The following is a 20,597-nucleotide window of genomic DNA, read 5'->3' on the forward strand; positions in this document are numbered from 1 at the left end:
TCCAAATCATTTAGTGTTTTCATTACAGTTGCCACATTTAAAGCCAAAGTGGATGCATTGCAGCAGTGTATGATGTGATTCTTCAGTATAGCTTGCCCATACTGTTTTGTTAAGGTTGTAAAGTGCTTCCAGATCCTATTGATTGAAAGAATTCTGTAAAATATGAATTGTCCATCATGATGTTTACAAATATGAGTGTGGGAAGATGTGTATTTTGAAATGGTGATGGTGTTATGGTTTTCTTTTTTTCTTTTATTTGTAGCAAGGAATTCTCCCTTTTGGGGACTGGAGACAGATTTTTGCCAGTGATGGCTGAGTAGCCAGCAAGACAAGAATTTAAGTCCTTTGGGTATACTCAAGCCAGATACAATCCAGACAAATGCAGTAATTACTCTATGTGCTGGAACAGCAGCTTCAGCCTTGACCTAATGAAGCTATCATTTCTAGCAGTGAGAAGTGATTTACTTGTCAGGCTGCTGAGACCAGATTTTTTTCAGATTTGAGGACAGCTGTCTGTGCCAAATTTTTGTATATATATGAAGATTTTTACTTTATTTGAGTTCTAGCATAAAATGCAAAGGAAAAGCTGCAACTAGTATCACTCTTTCTGCAAACCAAATAATTTGATTTAATACTCACATAAACTCATGTATATAAAATTTCAGAACTTTACATTTGAAAAACTCACAGTAGTTTCCATTCTAGTAGTTTAATGTTTGTGTATCTGAATTATACATGTGGGCAGTCAGTCAAAGGGATCACAGACATATGAAGTCTAACAGTAGAATGGCTTTTATCTTCTTCATGGTCAGCAGAATGCCAATTTAGCTTCATTGTCAGGTTAACAAACACCTTATGTATATAAGCTTTATAATCCAGTACCAGTTATTAGACCTTGTACACTGCTTTTAATGTCTGCATAGACATAAGCATAACAGAGCACCTTCTAGAAGCATTGCTTTTCCATCCAATAATGCAATAGTGAAGAAAAAAAAAAAGAAAAAAATCAGGAAAAAATCAGAAAAAAAAACCCTAATCTGTTATGTAGTAACTGGCAGGCATGCATTATGGAGGAGCATGCTCTTATACGTAACAGTTTTTTGGGTTTTGGGTTTTTGAGGGGTTTTGGGGTTTTTTTTGAGGAAGGGCTTTGAAGAGGTCTCGGGTTTTGTTTTAGGGTTTTTTTTTTACTTGTTTTTGAGCGTGGGGTTTGGGTCGTTTGGGTTTTTTTTCCTGTTAATAGTAGAGGTCACAATATCTTGCCTTGCTGCTCTTCCTTCTCACCTGTTTATTTTGCTGGTGAAAGTCAATCCATTAAAATTAAAAAATATATTAATATTCTTGGGTTTTTGGCTTAGAGAATGGTAGTTCTGCCAGTTGTAATAGTGATGAGTGACACAGAAATCTATAGAAATAGATTAATAAATTATATAGTGCTATTGAAAGACTTAATATGGAATGGGTCCTCAGCTAGTATAAAATGCTCACTATGTGGCTTCATATTTCAGGCAATACGCCTCAAATCCAAGATATATTTTACTCTTTTGTCTCTACAGTCAGACAGGTTTTTTTTTCCAGATAACTAAATTAATAAACTAGAATTTGTTCATCTTTGACATCTTGCATCCTTCTAGTTTATTATTTGCTCCAGCTTAGTCTACTAGTTTTTAAAAAGATTTTCTATAAAATGTGACGCTTTCAAATGTCTCACCTTTCCATGTCTGTCAGCTGCAGATCTCCTTCCTTTCTGTCTTCTACTGCTACCACCACCACTCTTTTTCCTGTTCAAAGGCATTTTTGTGGATGACATTTGTGAGGCTTGCAAAAGAGAGACTTTGAAGAAAGGGGACACTCTTGAAAATGTTTCTGCTATTGCTATAGTATTTCACATGTACATTCCTTTTAAGAGGATGTTCTTTCTTTCCTTAACTATAGTTACCCGAAGTTTTTTAATAAAATGCTTATATTCTCCCATAGCAAAGGAGAAACACTACTAGGTTTTGTTTTAAATATGGATCAGCGTTTTGTCTGCTGACTGGACTGCTTCTAGTGAACGCAGGAGAAATGCTACTGATGAAGTAATGTTTTCAATAAACTGTGTAATTATAAAAATACAAGGTGAAATGCTGGTGCTGTAGAAGTCAGGAGAAATGATCTATTGGTTTCAGTATGCACATAGTTCTTCCTTACTGTTTTCTTTTGCTGCTTATGTTGCTGGGAAAACCAGAGGTGTTTGAAGTTATCTTAAAAAAAAAATCCTGTGATTCTGGGACATATAAAAGCTCCATTCTGGTCAATTGCTAACTTTATACAAGGAAAATTACACACTCTCTTGCTTTCATATCGGGACAAAAACACTTGAAAAGGAAGGACGTAGATTTGGTCATTTGCTTTTAGACCTAGGGAAAAATTGGTGAATAGAACTTTGAAGTATTTTTAATCATGTAGTACACTTTGTCCAGAAGAGCTATTTCATGTAACTTATAAATTTTTTTCAAATGACTCTCAGTCTTTTATAGATGCAGTATGAAGACAAACATGTTTTATGGTTAGAATTGGTTTTGCTTATATCTGACCATTTGTGAAGATATATTCTCTGAAACACTTTAATTCTATCCCATATGTTATGTATACATAATACATGATGCATTGTACTTCTAGGAGACAACCTGAATAATTCACCTACAGTAATATGATCATGTTGCACTTCAGGTTATAAATGTTTTATTGCCATAATACATTGTCATATAACATTAAAAAACCCTAACATTTTAAATCAGTGAAGATGAATACTTAATACAAATTTTGCATTTATGAGTCATGATTCTGTTTATATTTGTTGTACCTAAATTTCATTTTATGTGTGCTTATTTTATTAATGATAGAAGTAAATGAAAATTTGTGTTAGAGAACTGTACAAACTTAAATATATCCCCTCCAGTATCAATAGCTTTGTATACTTTAAGATGGAGTTATTGGCTACTTCACAGGTAGGGAAATAAGTGTATGAACAGTGCTTCTCCAAAGCCAGAAAAAAATAAAGGGAACTGGCGTGCAAGTTGATTAAAAAACAAGTGAGAAGAAATAAGTAATTGTCATTATTGTGAAAATTAAGTTAAATTTCCAGAATTCTTACCAAGTATGTTTTGTAACTTTTATGGACAAAAGTTAGGTTGAATCATATGGGTGAGGAACCAGGGGCATCCATTACTATTTAACTAAAATGGCATGTGTGAGGAAACGGGAGCATCCATTGTTATTTAACCAAGAGTCCTGTTAAACAACAGGAATAAGCCATTATTTCACATCTGCTGATCTTTAAAAAGGAAATGCTGTCTTTATTAATTCTGAATGTGTCAGTTTGCATGAACTAAATGATGGCATTTTTTCAGTGAGATCGTTTGTCACGGGGATTATCTGATGAACTTAGTATGCCTGGAAAGTTTATTTAACAGCTCATTTACCATTATAAAAAGATGCAGGTGAACCATGCAGTAAATGAATGCCTGGTGTCGCCTCTACACACCTCCAGTTTTATTTCTGGCAAATAAATGGTAGCTTAGATGGCTAAAAAGTTATACGAAAATGATTTTTTCAGTCACCTTGTTTTTTTCTTGGTTATATGTTCATAACATGACTTAATTACTATGAATTTCCTTTATTTTACCTGATACACTTTTTTTTTTTTGAGTCACACTGTTTACTTTTACTTAAGGTTTATTCATGAAATTTCTTTATAATTTCTCAACAATATTTGGCTACAACGAGCATCTAAGAAGAAGTAGGAGTTAGAAAGTAGGAGTTAGTAAATAGCAAACTGGACTTTCAGAAGCTCAGCTGTGAAATTTTCATTGACTCACATTACTCAGGAACATGATATTATGTAGGAGATCCACAAGAAGGACCTAACATTCAATGTTGGAAAAGATTCAGTGTTGGAACCTCTGACTGTCTGGTGTCCTTCTTGACTCTATGTTCAGCACAGAGACAACTAAAAGAATAATATTTCAGTTGATATTGACCAGAAATTAAACTAGAATAGGGAAATAAATCACAAGGGTAGGCAATTGCTTTTCATTCTTCTAACAAAAAACCCTATAGACTTCTATGACATCATAAAATATCATTACATCTTAATTATATTTATTCTTAGGAAGTGTTTAATATGAATATTAGAATTTTGAAGGAAGATTCAACATGTAGAAACATAATTTTATCATCTGAGAATTGTCTGGCAACACCGAAAAAATATTCAGTGTTTCTACCATACCATTCTGTGATTACTGTACAAGTGCATTTGTAGAACATGAGTGTTTTACACTCACTATGTGTTTAAAGTAGTGGATGACAGAAGTAAAACTGATATTCTAGTACATTTTGATAAAGCTTCATAATATTTGTGAACTATCAACAACACAGAATAATGACAAAACTAGATGCTAACCCATAATTTTTATTGCAGCAGACCTTGAATTTCTAGAATTTACAGAAAGCTGTATCACTTATGGGAAATTTTTGCCTGAATTTTCTTCAGTGTACTGAGAGTGTTTAATCTAGCTTGTGTATGCCTGGGAAATACATAAGAGGAAGATGATCTTTACCTTATTGAAGATGATCTTTACTTTAGAATCTTTTTGTTTGTTTTAAATTCCAGATCCGTCTGCTCCACCAGCTCCATCTAATATCAGAATTGCCAATATCAGTGCAAACAATGATGGGAGTGTAAATGTAATGATTACTTGGGATCTTCCAGAAGAACCTGATATCCCAGTGCACCATTACAAAATCTTCTGGAGCTGGACATACAGCAAATACGTAATCCCAGCTAAAAAAAAGAGAAGGAAGATTACTGATGGGGTAAGACTGAAAATAGTAAATGAGACAGAAATATAGCTTATTTGTGGCACAAAATAGAGTGTAAGTATAAAATATGTCATAAATTGCAATGATTTCAGCAGCTGGTAAAGTAGTGGTCTTAATTTTTAATATCACCAACCCCATAGACAATTTTGATCTCTCAATCTCTACTTTTCACTGAATTCAGGGAGGGAGGTAGCCTTCTACCTTAAAATGCAGGTAAATGCTTTAAGCTTTTTTGGTGAGATGAATAGAAAGTTAAATGCTGTTTGTCCTCTAAAAGAGGTCCTCTTAAAGAGACAGTGCTTATTTTACTAAAAAAGCCTAACATCTGTCACATTGTTTTTTCACTATGTGACACTATCATATAGAATAACTGTTAAAGAGTCATTGTAGGTCCAAGGAAAAACCAAACCCAAAACTGTTTAAATAAGCTGCTGTACCAAAGGTCTGACATATTTCCATAGAAACAAGTTCCTATGAGTTTCTTGAATGAGGTATCAAATATTGCTTTACTGGAAAGCTATCTTTTATGGTATCCTTAAGCATATTGCGTATTATTTTAAAGTAGTTAATAGAAATACAAATTAATTACAGATAATAGGCTGAACTTAATTCTCAATACCCTTAATAAATGTATTGCGAGAATTTGGTCCCATGTGTATATTAACACTGTGTTTTGTCTCTGGCTGCCCTCTTGTACTGTGATGAATGACAGCCAGAGGGTTACGGTTCCCTTTCTGTCCCTCGGTCACCAAACCCTGAGAGAAATAAAGGCAATGAAGGCTGTGTGCTGAGTTCATCTACAGCAGACTGGACACGGCAGAGGCACCACTGTGGGAACATGGTGGATCCATGCCTTCTCATGGGAATTGATGGGTGGTCAGGGTGCGGAGGCTGCAGAGCCATCACCACCAGCTCTGTGCTAGGCAGGCAGGAAAAGGAAATTTCCCCACAAATGCAGACAATATGGAGTAATTTCAGGGGCTGGGATAACTTGGGTCTTTATTTCTACTTCAGTTGAATACTTAAAAAAGTAGTAAGTATGTATGGAAAAGAAAGTTAATCTTGTACCTTAAAAAAAATACATATTGGCAAGATTGGAGTTGGGTTGGACTGTGCTAGGTAGAGAAGTTTGTGTTTCTCAGGAAAGCTGCTATTGGCTGGAGATCTTCATGGCAGAGGCTACAGCCTAAAGATACAGGGCAACTTTCTCTCCACAAGCTGGTCCTTAAATCACAAAACCCAGAGAATTTTGAAATCAAGCTAGATCATTAATGTTGTGTTGGTACTTTTTGTAGGGTACATCCAATGTATAAATATGTTGAAATAGATCCAATACACAACATTACAGTAATTGGGACCAAGTTCTGACCTTGCATATAGGGAAATCCAGAAGAGCCAAGGCGTGTTTTAGAGAAAAACCATTCTCTCAGAATATCTTTGATATTACTTCTAGCTCATTGTACTTTTTCTTCTGCAGTATGTGATGAAACTGTATGGCAATGCCAGTGAGATTCAGACTTCCCCCACAGGACACTTCTGAGGCTATTGCTAGTCAAGGGTCCCTTGAATATTATAGCAACTCTTCTGTCTAAATATAGAAGCCGCTGAAAACTTTAAAAAAAAATTGAATTAAACGTGGAAAAATCTTATTTTTTAAAGATAATTGAAGATTTTTAAATACAATTTTTACCTTTAGATGTAGTCTAGTCCAAATAATTTTATCATCATTTCCATGTGAAATCATTCCAGGTAGACATTCAAATAATTTGACTACAATATTAATACTGTTAATTGAGCATTATAGTCAATGTTATAAATATCTCAGCACAAAACAAGTAAAGATAATTGATGTGAAATGCTTTTGACAATCCTTGAAGTGTTAAATATGGCAGTACGTGGTTATCTTCTTCATTCTGGTTTGACTGTCAAACTTCAGAGGCAGAAAGTATTCTAATGAAAACATGGAGTAATGTCTTCTGTGTGAGATATGTGCTAGAAAGGCATTTTTATAAATACATTTTTTAAATATTTGGAAATATAAGAATATTGAGAATCCTTGACTCTTTGCAATATCATGGGACTTGCCTTAATTTATGGATTATTGACCAAAGAATGATAATCCTACTCTGGGGTTTCCCTATTTAAGACACTGCCATGATAATGGAAACTTTATTTTTTCTTTTCTGTTTTCCATTCTATGTGGAAAAGTGTTCTTACCAATGAGAGGGTATTTTTGGTTGTGAGTTTTGGGGTTTTTTTTCATTTTTGTTTTCAAGAGTTGAAACAGAAAATATTGACGAATGTATTGAATGTTGGATTTTAGCTGTCTTCAGACTGACTGTCTCTAGAAAAATTTTTCAATTGCTTTTCTAACACAGAAATTGGGGAATAAAAAGTTAAAATTTCTTTGACTAAAATAATTTTGGCATAAGAAAAAAAACTTGTTATCCTTAAAGAAAAGCTTTTAGTTTTGACTTAAACAATGGGTGTCTGTATTTGCTGAGTAATTGCCAAAATTATGTAAACATCAAGAAGGTAAAAATGACACAAAAAAATAGAGTCCAATAAAATATACTTTTTAAAGAAAGGAAATTTTACTCCATTGAAGTTTATATATGAGTTTTCTAATTTCAAGAGAGTAGTGTGCCTAAGATAACAGGCCTGCTTTTAATAAGGGCCTCTATTTCAGTAATACTATAACTACTTTGTATATTTATTCTCCTCTATTATAGGCCCAAAATTATGTGGTCCTGGAGGGACTCCAACCCAACAGCAACTACAATGTAGAACTGCAGGCAGTAACACGTTGGGGTCAGATACGCCTAAAAAGTGCTAAGGTTTCTCTCCATTTTAGCACAACTCAGGATACCAGGAATAATAGTGAGTAATTCAAACACCTGAATGCTTTATCTCTTCTTTTTCTGGAATTCGAATGTTTTGTATAATGATTCCTCAAATTAAAAAAATATAATTTTCTTAAAGCTTTCTGGTTCATATTGTGGTGATCCTGTCTCAGTGAAGTTGAGTAACCTTTTAATGTTAAATTTCTTATCTGAAAATTGGTGACGGTTTTTGCCTAATTCTTTGTGATCCTACTCACCTGGAATAAACAAATGAGATGAAAATCTAAGCATTTGCATGTTTATGGTGTTAATATTTTTTAAATGCAATACACGTATAAATACTTACCATATTTGTTAGTGGCTGGAATAAAACAATTTCTGTCTTTCTCTTAACTGGACAGTTTTAGTTTGCAATGCCTTTTGAAATCCTGACTATTCTGAGTAGACCATTAATTGGGATTCTTGGATCACACAAATACATATCTACTATGAACTGGTACAAATAATGAACTCTTCTATTTGGGAATCTAAAGTGTTCTATACCTAACAAGCAAGGAATCCTCAAGTAATTACTGCACATACAGGACCCATTTATGAGAGATGTTCTCATTTTGCTGAGTATTTTTCTAAGAAATTTTTTTTTTATTTTCCTTCTTTTTTATCTTTTTTTTTTTCCATAAAGCACATTTTGCTAGATAAACAAGCAAAATTTTTATTTTCCTTTTTCTTTTTTTACACCTACCACCCTCCCCCAGGTCTTCTTGCCTTTTCTGATTAGGAGTTTCTGTGAAGTTCTGTATCTCAGTGCTAAACTTTAAGATGTTTAGTTTTCAATACAGTCATCGTAACTGGCATTTCACCAGATTATTTCACAGCTCAGAGAAAGAACATGTAACTAAGTTTACTTTACATCAGGTCACAGAAGAAGGCTGGTGCCTGGATTTCACCTGAGTCTGAGGCTGAACTGTGTCCTGGTAACTGGGATAAAATTCTAGGTGCCATTGTACACACCTAGCCAAAGTGATGTTGGGAAAGCTGTTGAATTTCTTACTCTCATTTTACTATGAGAATAACTTTGTAAACTTTCCCCTCTTGGGAGCAGGGATAGTTACTCAACTGGTGTTTGTCAGGCTTTATTGCTAGACCTGACATTAGGTCAGATCATTGTAGTCTTTAAATATGATAGTAAATAAAGACTTTCTATATAACAAAACCCCTCTAAACTGAAGTTGAGTAATTGAGATTGCACTGTGTCAGTTTTGGTACCATTCTATATTTACTGTGAGAAACCCTTTCACTTTCACTGGTAGTGCTGTTATCAGCTCTCCATGGTCTCACTAGTGGTCTCTCCCTCATGGTCTATATCACCAATGGGTTTGTGTTGGGAAAGGAAGATTTTTATTTCACTTTTCCCTCTCCAAAACATTTTGTTTCTCAGAATCTGATGCAGATCACATCTGATTTATTACTTACAGATCCTCTACCAAATTGAGTTAATTTACCCTATACCTCACGTGTGACTTTGGTGGTTGCATCATTTTCTGTCCACTCCAGTGTCACCTCTTTCCTATTATCATCACAGCTAGATTTAGATTCTTTCCACAATTTTGCTTGGGTAATCTGCCCTCTCCTTGACTGTTTACTTTGGAAAACAGTCCATCAGTAGTTTCTGTGAAAGTCTGCTATCTACTAATGTCTAATTAGTATAGACTTTCTAATGCCTTGTGCTTTTTTTCATTTTACTATGGTAACTTTTTTTGGACTAAAAGGCTTATTAATTGCTGTATTGTTTTTTAAACCAGAGGAATCCTATACTATGAACAATATTTTTGTTTTCTCATACGGTTCAGGTATTTGACTATTATGTTCAAGTTATGAACGTTCATTTACTTAACAAGCAGTATTTTCTTTTTAATGGTGAATCAGTGCCTGTGAGAACTAAAACACGTATTTGTTTTACAGTAGAGTACTTCAATAATAAGTTTATAAACAAATCTGAGCATCCTTTCTGTTAAAGCCAGGAAGTAAAGAATTCAAGATTCTTTGAGCCTAAACCACTGATATCACACATTTTAGTGGATAGAACACTCTAATGAGAAGTGTATTTGGACCTTTTGGGACATTTGAAAAAAAATAGCTGAATTATGGCTTACATAGAAAAGCAAATAAAAACTAGTCCTGGAGGAGATGCAAATTCATCTTCTGAATGTCACTGAAGTTAGTTAGGTACAGAGCCAGTCTGCTTGAGATACTTTTGAGAATACTCAGAAGCAGATGGAGAAATATGAAAAAGAAAAAAAAAATATTGCCTGAAATATTATCTAGGACATGACATTCATGCCCTCTCTTTATTTCGGGACTTCCATAGCTTTTGGGAAGTAGTTCCAGAAGCAACACACCAATTTTGCTGAAGTCCCACAGTCAGTTGTTCTGCTCTCTGTGGAATTAAGCTCTGGTTTTTTAGGTGTCTGTTCCTATTGTCAGAATAGAGAGTAGTCCATAATCTGATGAAGTAATTTAGTGCTACAGACCTCTGTGAGCTTTGACCCTGGCCCTCTGGCATTGTATTTCCCCACACTCGGAAAGATATTGCTTCACTGTATTTGTATGCTTCGCGTCTGGGAAATGCAGTAAGACTCTCTCTCTTGATCTTTATATAGAAATATTCTAAATTGGTGTCCTGGTTTTTCTGGAAGTGGAACAGACAGAAAACAGCAAAGCAGTAATTTAGTAGAATTAAAATACTTTAATTTGAGGTATATCTAATAGATTTAAGTTTGTACTTCTCTCTCTTTTTGATTTCCTTTAATGTAGTCTAAACATTATGGCTACCTTGAGAAAGAATTTGATTAAGTTTGATAGTTTTACTTTAATTTAAAACAAGCAAGGAAAATGTAAAATTATATCAGATTAAGCAAAGGATTGATTGATCAAGTAGAATTTGGCCAAAAAGCAAGTGGTTTACAGCTGAAGCTACACGTAGGTCACAATATTCAAGTTTACGTGTTATTCGTGGTAATTATTGAAACCTGAGTCTTTCCCTCTTTCTCTCAAGTATATAGTTAATATTTTGCCACTTCCTAATTATTAGAATCTTTACTTTTAATTTAGGTGTATTGAATTCAATACAGCTTTTTTTTTTTGCTAATCTGATGCAAATACTGTCCTCCTAATCAGAGCTGATGTATTTGCAAGTGTGCAATGAAAATGCAGTTTGAATCAGCATTGCTGCATTTTCAACTGAAAATATCTAGAAATGCTGTCAACCCTGCTAAGTGTTGATAAACTTTTGCCAGACAAAATGCTTGATGAAGGACATCCTGCTACCATTGCATGTTGGAAGCTAGGCACATAACAGCAAGCGAGTTGCTCAAAATTCATTCTACTCTTACAATGTTCTCCTAAGCATTCACTGTTCACTGTTGGAAACAGGAGAGTTAGCAAGAAAGATCTTTACTCTGACCAGAAAGTTCTTCTATAAGATACCAAAGGACTGTATTTGCTTTGATGTAATAACCACATGTTGCACTCTGTGGGTTACACTCAATTACAGCCTTGGGTTTTGTGTATATTCAAACGCTGCACAAATATAAAGACCATGAATGATTATGCAGAAGTCCCGCTAAGACTATGCCCATTTAAAAAGTCAATGTGTTAGCATTTCTTGTTCTTGGGGATATAAATACACTCCTTTTCATTATTATTCTTTTGAAAGTTTATGCAGCATTTTAATATTAAAACATATTTATGTTTTTCTTTCTACATACAAACATTTTTTTTTTACTGAATTTGAAACAAATTATATGCTTTTGAACTGTGATGAACAGTTTATTCTTTACATTAATTTCATTTAGGTAAGATACTGAAATAAGATAATTTGGATTAAAGATAGTATTATTTTCTGAATTTCAGCATTGTTAATATAGTCATTATACAGCACTGTACTTAAATAAGTAATTCCTGATTGTTCTGTGTATTGCAGAAGAACAAACATCATCTGCTGGGAAACCTCAGAAAGGACTGGTAGATCCTTACCCAGCATTTCAAAGAAGAAAAACCACTCGTTTTCTTAAAATTGGAACTCCTTTCTATCAGGATAATCAACTTCAGATCAAAATCTACTGGAAGAAGACAGGTTTGTCAAATATTTATTTTACTATTTTTTTCAAGGAAGAACTCTTATCAACTGCCTAAGAGTTGTAGAACATTGATATAATATAATGAACCTTGTACAATCATTCAAAGTTAAATCCTACACCCATCCTTCCTTCCCTTCCCCTTCACGTTAACAGTGATACATTGCCTCTCCTCTTTGTGTTATGGGTGTGTGTTTGGCGGAGGGAAATGATTTGAATCAACTGTTCGAATATTGCAGTCAGTCATGTTGGGACACTGAATTTTCCCAGAGCTTTAGTTTGGTGGAAATTGCTTCTGTAAAGTTTTAAATAGAGAAGCAGAATTTGGCCTTATGTTCCACAGAGCTTTTGTGTCTATGAATGTTGTCTCCCTGGAGTGTCATCAGAGGGTCTCAAGTGCGTACAGTTCTCGGGCGGATTTTCTGCTGATGCTCCCAAGTATCGCTTGTTGGACTTCGTCAGTTGAGAAATGAGTCAGGAAATGAATGTATATGGAAATCATGCAGTGATGTCACAAAAACTAAACTGTAGTTTGAACCATAAAATTCAGAGTTATACTGGCTCATGTGAAGGCCACAATAGGCTTTACACCAAACTTTATCTGTCACCTTGAATTAGAACAGGATGAATAGTTGGCCACAACCACTGAAAAAATCTTTAAGTTGGTTTTCTGCTAGGCTGCATGCACCCTTCTGTTTTTCAGAAAAATCTAATAACAGGGGTTTTTTTAAGTCTTCCAGTCTAAAGGAAAATGACATAAATTTTAACTGTATAATCAGATTCAGAAATAAAAAAAAGTGATTTTCCTTTCTTACCCTCTAGGAGTATATATGTTGTTTCACATTACTGCAGTTTAACCATAACAGATTCATATGCTGTTTTGTGAACATGTTAGTGTTTTATCTTGGAGCAATCTACATGTGTAGCAGGTACGCATGTATAAAATCCATGCCTAACATCTGTCTGTGAGCTAAGGTTCCGTTCTGAGCATTTTGAACTGAAAAAACTGAGGGACAAGATTCAAAGATGGGGAGACTATGATGTCTCCCACAGGTGTAAGTCCGAGTTGTGCAACTCAGTCTACAGGCAAGATTCAACCCAGTGGAACAATCGGGAACAATCCAGCCACAGCCCTTTCCCTGCCAGCCTGTTTCCAGAGGAAAGATTGTGTGTGCTATGACCAAAATGCCAGTGCCCCTAATGAAATTCACATTACAAGTAGTTTTCCAAATTCTAGTTAATGGAGGAAAAATCATGACTGATACAGCAATATTTATCTTGTTCCAAAGTAGAGATCTTGAACTAGGTGTCCACTAATTATAATGGTAACTTGGATATCAAGCTTACAAGTAGATATTACACGGTAGTTATTTAAATGTTAATTAAGTAACTAATCTTGATAATTAAGTAATTAAATATAAATCTGGAGCTGAATCTCACACTGTGTTACGTACCTGGAAGTAATATTTGCAGTAGAAGTTATAAATGCCTATAAAAAGAAATAAGGTAGTGAGCATCGTCATAGTGGCTGAGAAAAGAGGTAATGAAGATTAAATGAAATCAGGGAACATTTTATAGCTTCTGTAAGCCCTTGTAGGAGTTTGGAGGTTATGTAGTACATGGATGAGGTACTGACTAAATTTACTAGTGACAATTTACTGCAGAGAAAGTCTTTTTCACTGTGCAAGGGGCACAGCAGGAGAAGCATATTGGCTGTGTCTTGTCTTTATGAAAGACAGCAGTTACTGGAGCCAGCTGCGTGGAAACTGTATCTGCACGTCTTTCTCCCTTATGAACGGCACTGTCTCAAGTCATGTTTAGGGAGTTGTAGGAGGTGTAAGAGTGCAGCAACTATGATAGTAAATACTGAAAGAGAATTTACCACAGCCTACTCTATGGCCTAGCGTCTAGGCTATTTTCACTGCAAAGAGTCAATCAGAGTTCCATCTTTTCAAATCTGGGAATTGTTTTGCTTTTGAATTTGAACCATTTTACTCTCTCTAAAAGGAACAAAATAGAACAGAATCATAGAATAATTTAAATTAGTTGGAAGGGACCTCTGGAGGTCAGCTGATCCAACCATCTGCTCAAAGTAGAACTCTGAAGTTAAATCAAGTTGTTCAGTCCTATCTGAAAGGCCACGTAACAGATGTTTTTATTGTTTTCTGAATGACAGGGAATTTGTCCTTTACGAATATCAGGCTGCAGAGGCCACCTAGCAGTTTATTGAAATGTACCTTAGAATTTCCAGAATGTACCATAATGTCTCTTGACATTCAAAGATAGTTCTTCCATTACTACGAAGGAGATGTGTTGCTCAGTGTCATTTGCAGATGTGCCTCTAGGAAGCCAGTGAAAGACCACAATGATGACAGCAGGGCTGAAGCTCTTGGTCATCATCCCTCTGGATCAAATTAATCAAACCTGTATCCTGTGCAACAACTGCAGTAGAGGGGTTGTTGCAAACTATTAATGAACTAGCTTTATTATACAGTAAAGAGCTGATTGGTTATCAGTGCTCAGAAACTGAACACAGTATTTGAGTTAAAGTCTAAGTAAGTGAATGGAAAATCCTATTTCCATATATATGCATCATAATGCACCACAGTTTGGTAGCAGGAAAGACTTATTTAGGCCTGTTCTTCAAGTGTTATTTCTTAAGTCCCATTAGCTTCAGTAAGTATGAGGCATGATTGGAATGTAGGATCTGGACTTTACATTAAAATAAATCTCTTTCTGAAATAACCTTTCAGTTTGAATGCTTCGGTATGATGGCAATAATAACTTTACTTCAGGATGTATGCTAGCAAAAATAACTCCACATTTCAGGCAGTACAAGGTGCTTAGCAAATGCACATAATTTTGCTAGACAGAGTCATCACAAAAGCATATTGTAATTATATGAATACAATAGCTTCTTTCTGAAAGAAGAAAATGTCTTTCACTTGCTGCCTCTAACTTAGGCCTGGGATTAGAGAAACACAGTACATTCCTTAAACAGCATGAATCCCACTTTTGTAAATGAAAAGAAGAACTTGTTTGTGGCCAGATTTTTTGGCCATCTAGACTGTGTGAAATTAGAAGTTATTTGCTATTTGTGTCAAATAGTGGAATAAACTTAAACAAATCAGTTTTAACTCCTTGGTGCTAGAGTCACAGACTACCATCCATTACCAAGAATGGATACACTCTGAACCCCCTACTTAAAAGGATTAGCTACTTAGAATAATTAAGACCCTCAGTATCTGTGCAGTAATCAAAACTGAAAGTGTGAAAATAAAAAGATCTTTATGCTTCGTCTGTCCCTCAGTGGTTTGGCAACTAGAGAGCTGAGCTTTTGGCCTTCAGCTGAAAAGCCTTCAAGTTGCTGCAAATTTGTGCATCTTCAGGGTATAAAAATAAGATATTTCCCATGGACAGAAGGAAAAACAAATTATTCTTTATGAGCTCACTGCATCAGTTCTCATCACTTGCTGCAATAATTATAATACATGAAAACATTAGAATGAAATTTAGCATGATTATTTCTTTCCAAAACAACGTATCACAATAATATCTTCTAACCTGTTCCTCTGCCTTTACTACTGTTTTCTTAGTGCCTGTTTTTTTTTAATATAATGTAACTCTCCTTGCTCAGGTAAAGCTTTAGCTTCCTTTGCTTTTCTTTGAATGAAATCTATAAGCATTTACGTCCCCTGTTTAAATTAAACATTTAAAGTACTTCTAGATGTTTAAAATGAATATATCTGCCCCTCCGTTTTGCTTAAAAAGACAAATATTTAAAATGCATTAAGACTTGGCCTCAGGCTTCTTTCTTTGTGTTTCTGGTAAATGCTAAAGCAGAAAAAAAAAAAAAAAAAGGAACAGGCAGGGAGAGGCAAAGAATCCTCCATTGTCTGATAAGTCAACCAAACAAGAATAATGAATTAAATTACAGGGAAGAATAAAATGCAAGGCAAGGCAAAGCAAACAGAAAGCTGCCATGAAAGCTTTCAAAACCAGATCTTAGGAAAACAAAATTAACTTTCACTTAGTTCAGGGAGATAAATGAAGTGACTGTATTTGCTGACTGTTTGTTTGCAGTAAGGTATTTCATATAGCAGGTTTTAAAATAATGGAAAGCTTTCCACATGTTATCCTATGATACTTTCTTGCGGAACTAGTGCCATTGAAGCTCATGGAACCCTTCAATGCCACTTGGAGTTTCTAGCTGTTGTTGTAAATAAATCAGCAGTAGTTGCATAACACTAAGGAATTACTTAGTTTGGTACTAACTGTTGCACTAGGAAGATCAGTGTCTGAGCAGCTGGCCATTTTCTAATTACATATATTTAAGCAAGAAAATATTTGTACTTGAAGGTATCCCTGTGGTCCAAATGGTTCTTTCAACATGAAAACTTTGCTGTTAATTATAGTGAAGCATACACTAATGTATTTCTCTCATATTTGTGTGTGAATACAGAGACATTGGCTCAGCAGAGGCTGATCATGTGGGTACATGTAATATGCATTTGAATTTAGGGATTTAATTAGTAAATTGGCCCCAAGCACAGGAATCTTTGGCTAGATCAGCTCTTTAGAAATTCACCAGTAGACATTGCATGATTTTGCTTTTCCACATGTGCTACAGCTGATTCGGAAGCCTGTATCCTATGGGCTTCCCCAGCATCCTGCCTGGGGAGGTAGGTAATGCTGGCTGCTTTAACTGTTGTGGGAAATTATTCCTGAGTTAAAAGAATATCCTGTCAGAAGTATCCTCTGTGTGATTCCTGCTTCTCTCTAACTTTGTGTTACATAGGCCTAATATAGTTCCAGGAATAAAATTTTTGTTATCCCACTGCTGTTTTGCCTGGCAAGACTGAAAAGGGGAGCATCTGACCATCTCCCGTTGTACTTTATAAACGGACTACAAGACTTGGACTATTTGGTTTATGTGCAAATCTGATGTGCTAACAAGACTTAAAATGTTGCTGGTGGCAGTAATGAAAAACATCAACAAACAAGAGCAGATAGTGTGCAACTTCTCAAATAGTGTGCAATTGACTAGTGGAACAAATAGTAAAGTTCTAAAATTGCATTTATAATAGGGGCAACCTCAGTGGCACCTCCCCTGCAAATAGGACAATACTGGGGAGTCTTTTTAAGGGCACAGTTTACTGCAATTCTTCATGTTTCCACAGGAACAACAGAAAACCATTATGGAATGCCTTTCACTCACTTCCAAACCTCTGTACCTTTCAGGGTAGGTGGTTAAAGCTCTTGGTATGAGAGACTTAGAGGCAAGTCTGTCCAACTATTAGGCCCAGGAATGTAGTTGGAACTGATTGAAAGTCTACCAGGAAATCAAATATCACAAGCCAAATCAGAACTCCCTGTGCTGGTCCGAGAGCTTAGCCAGGACAGAAGGCTGAGGTTGCTTAGCAGGCACCAACCAATGTCTGCTGAAGGCAGATGGTGGCTGTGCTGGACTGGTTCTTCTAGAACGTTCATCAAACTAGTTCTAACACTTTGTATGGTTGATCCACTTATTGATTCATTTTAAAATCATTGCTCCAATTTCTTAAAAAAAAAGCTAAATTTTAAAACAGTGTGTACTGTTCGCAAGCCCTAAGCATGACCTGAATCATACTCTGGAACACCTTTAATAATTGTGAAAGTCTATTTAATTTGACTTAATTTGTGCCTCTAAAAGAAGTCTTCTTTTTATTCTTAAACTTAGTAACTGAATACAAATTTAAGCTTGATCTCTTTTGAACTTATATTAAAAGATCAAATATAAATGTAATTGCAAATTACCTGGTCCATGAGTGTAGTCCAAAGATAGACTGTCATTATTTGGGAGGAGTACCTGCAGTCAGACTGCAGATACACGTTCAATATTGCATTGCAAAATCATTTATCAAGACTTAACTCACTTCAAGGCATTGAAAAAAATAACCGGACAACTAATAAATAAACTCTTTCTTGATTTTTAATTCTTCAGGTAAAAAATGTTTTCAAAACCAGCATCTTTATGTTCCTTCAATAGTATCTGTCTTCCCAGTACACAATTTTCTATATTTCTTATTACTTTTTAAGTATTACCACAACCTATGAAGTTAATTATTTTAACAGCAAATACAGAAATGTATATATAAATATAAATATAAATATAAATATAAATATAAATATAAATATAAATATAAATATAAATATATAGTGTCATTAAGATTCTCAATGGCAATGTCTGTTGATAGGTAGTCTGAATAACTGAGGGATGAAATGACAAACTTTTTACCCTCCAATTCTTCCTTCCCCTACTTTCCCCAAACTGTATCACTAGGTTATATTCAGTCAAATATTTGTCTTATATGCTTACACTGTCATACCTGGGGGCTTGTAAGAAAGATGAGGAGAAACTCTATAGCAGTGCCTGTTGTGATAGGATGAAGGGTAATGGTTTTAAGTAGAAGGAGGTAGATTCAGATTAGATATTAGGAAAAAATTTTTTTGCAATGAGGGTGGTGGAACACTGGAGCAGGTTGCCCAGAGAGGTGGTGGATGCCCCATCCCTGGAAAAATTCAAGGCCAGGTTGGATGAACCTCTGAGCAACCTGTTCTGGTTGGAGATGTCCCTGCTCTTTGCAGGGGGGTTAGACTAGATGACCTTTAAATTTCCCTTCCAACTCAAACACTTCTCTGATTCTGTGATTCTACAGATAGGGAAGGAAAATGGATTATTTGAATGAGTAGCTCTAGTTGGAGGGAAAGACACTGAAAAAAAAGAGTATCTGACACTGAAATTATAGTCTAAATTTAAAGATGTCACATGTACGCAACTGATGAGTAATGATTTCTTAAACACCAGTTATTTTTACTCCTCTGACAGTAAACTGAATATAAAAATATCCATAGTAGTGTAGACCAAAGGTCTATTCACCCTCTCTGTATGCACATGATTTTATAGATATTTAACCTAGTTTAGCTCTGTTCTTTTTCTTGTAGACTCAGTAGTCTTAAACAGCAGACTTAGAAACTGCATATTAATGCCATTAACTTCATAAATTACAGTTCAGCAAAGCAACATCCTGATATGGCATGCCATGATGCATGCCATGAACGTCCAGTTTTAGAACTTGATGGAGCATTGTACACAAGTGCAAACCCACCCCTACGGCTTTTGCACAGGGTATGAGAGAGAAGGAAGTAGCAGCTGCATCTCTGCATCTCCTCCCACTACGGAGTTAAGGGTAAACTGGGTCCATAACTTGACTCTGGAATTTGGATTAACTCCCAGATTACCTACCCTCAATATAGCCTCCCTACCTAAATTCATGTCTAGATTTGTCAAAGTAGCACAGAAGGCTAAAGTTAGTGACAGAGTACCTAGTGGCATTTTCAATAGATGTATAACCATAGCGAGCCTTGGACTTGTTTGTTTTCTTTTTCATTAAATTCAGGTTTTGGATGCTTAGATACTTTTGAAAATCCAGCTGTGAGGGAGTAATGTAGGAAGCTTCTATTCAGGCTACAAGCAGCTATTGTGAGACTTGGAGCTTACAAGAGGCAAGTTTCCTTGTAATAGAAAACCAAAATGAGATACTGTTGAACTCACTTTGTATAGGAAGTTATGTGTGGGAAAAGGAGTGAGGGTAGAGGTAACCTGGCTTAGAGATGATCTCAAACTTAAATCCCTCAATATAAACATCTTTAAACCTTGAAGCTTCCTAGGTCTGGATATGGACAAATATGCTGTGGCTCAAACCTGTCATTAAATGACACACTAATTGTCAATATAATTTTTGGGAAGGCTTATCATTGTATTATACAAAGAATGTGTTCTATAAAAGGAAGTTTGTTTTAAATGGCATAATGTGAGAAACAAAATCTTTGTTAAACAACACTGCTTATATTCCATGTAAGAGCAGGAAACAGTATAGTTTTTCTTGTTAGGAAGTGTTTATTGAATGAAGTTTAAATATCAACTGAGGATTTTGGTGTTTATTTTAATCATACTGCTTGAATAGGTGATTATTAAAAAGTTCTTTTTCTCAGAGGTGTCATGAATACCATTAATTTCATAACCAAACATTTCACACTTTGTTTTTTTTTTCCTTTTTTTTTTATACCACTGAGTGAATCAATACACAGACAGCTAAGTAGCCAGAGCCATTTTCATTTCATTCTTCTAAGAGAACTTAGCTAAAATGCCTGAGGCAGAACACATAGACAACATAGTTTGTACAGGGCAAAGAGGAGTGCAGAGGAGGCAATGCAGTAGCACATCAATGTAGCATTTTCTCATTAGTTAAAGGTAAATTGTGGTTACCTGTATGTCCTAAGACTGATAACTCACTTTACATTGGCTAAACTACCATAAGTAAAATAACATTTATTATTCTATATTTATTTTTTGTCCTATCATTAGGTTCAGATTTCAAATACTGGCAAGAAACACCATGATTCAGAGAGGCATAGAATGGCTTGTGAACCAATAGGTGAAAAAATAAATGTTCAGAGATGATGTTTTTCTTTCTGCAAGGCATCATAAATTTCACCGTTTACCACTGTTACTTTTACATTCACCGTAGCACAGCTTCATCATTCAATACAATGAGATAAGTAATTCTTGTCCTGAATGGTGTGTTGTTTGATACAGGATTTACGCAGAGCTCCCCAAAATCATACTATAACTTTGCTGTCGAAACAATTAATCAAGCTTGTAAACACTGAGGCATGTGTTTCATGTGCCTTGAGCAGATTCTGCCTTGTATTG

At 35.2% G+C, this 20,597-nt stretch overlaps 1 protein-coding gene across 4 annotated transcripts in view; it reads left to right on the top strand.

Annotated features, from left to right (window-relative positions):
• Nucleotides 1-20,597, top strand: part of ANOS1 (anosmin 1) — a 127,503-nt gene that overhangs the window by 93,127 nt on the left and 13,779 nt on the right. For 2 of the 4 annotated variants that reach the window (XM_086740488.1, XM_086740463.1), the window contains 3 exons: nucleotides 4,655-4,857; nucleotides 7,596-7,743; nucleotides 11,689-11,841. In XM_086740488.1, coding sequence (XP_086596614.1) covers nucleotides 4,655-4,857; nucleotides 7,596-7,743; nucleotides 11,689-11,841 — 504 coding nt within the window. Of the gene's footprint in view, nucleotides 1-4,654; nucleotides 4,858-7,595; nucleotides 7,744-11,688; nucleotides 11,842-12,228; nucleotides 12,232-20,597 lie in introns of all 4 variants that reach the window. The other 2 variants (XM_086740480.1, XM_086740472.1) reach the window with 2 other exon arrangements.

Source organism: Chlamydotis macqueenii, chromosome 1, assembly GCF_036417535.1.
Source record: "Chlamydotis macqueenii isolate bChlMac1 chromosome 1, bChlMac1.mat, whole genome shotgun sequence".
Taxonomy (NCBI): Eukaryota; Metazoa; Chordata; class Aves; order Otidiformes; family Otididae; genus Chlamydotis; species Chlamydotis macqueenii.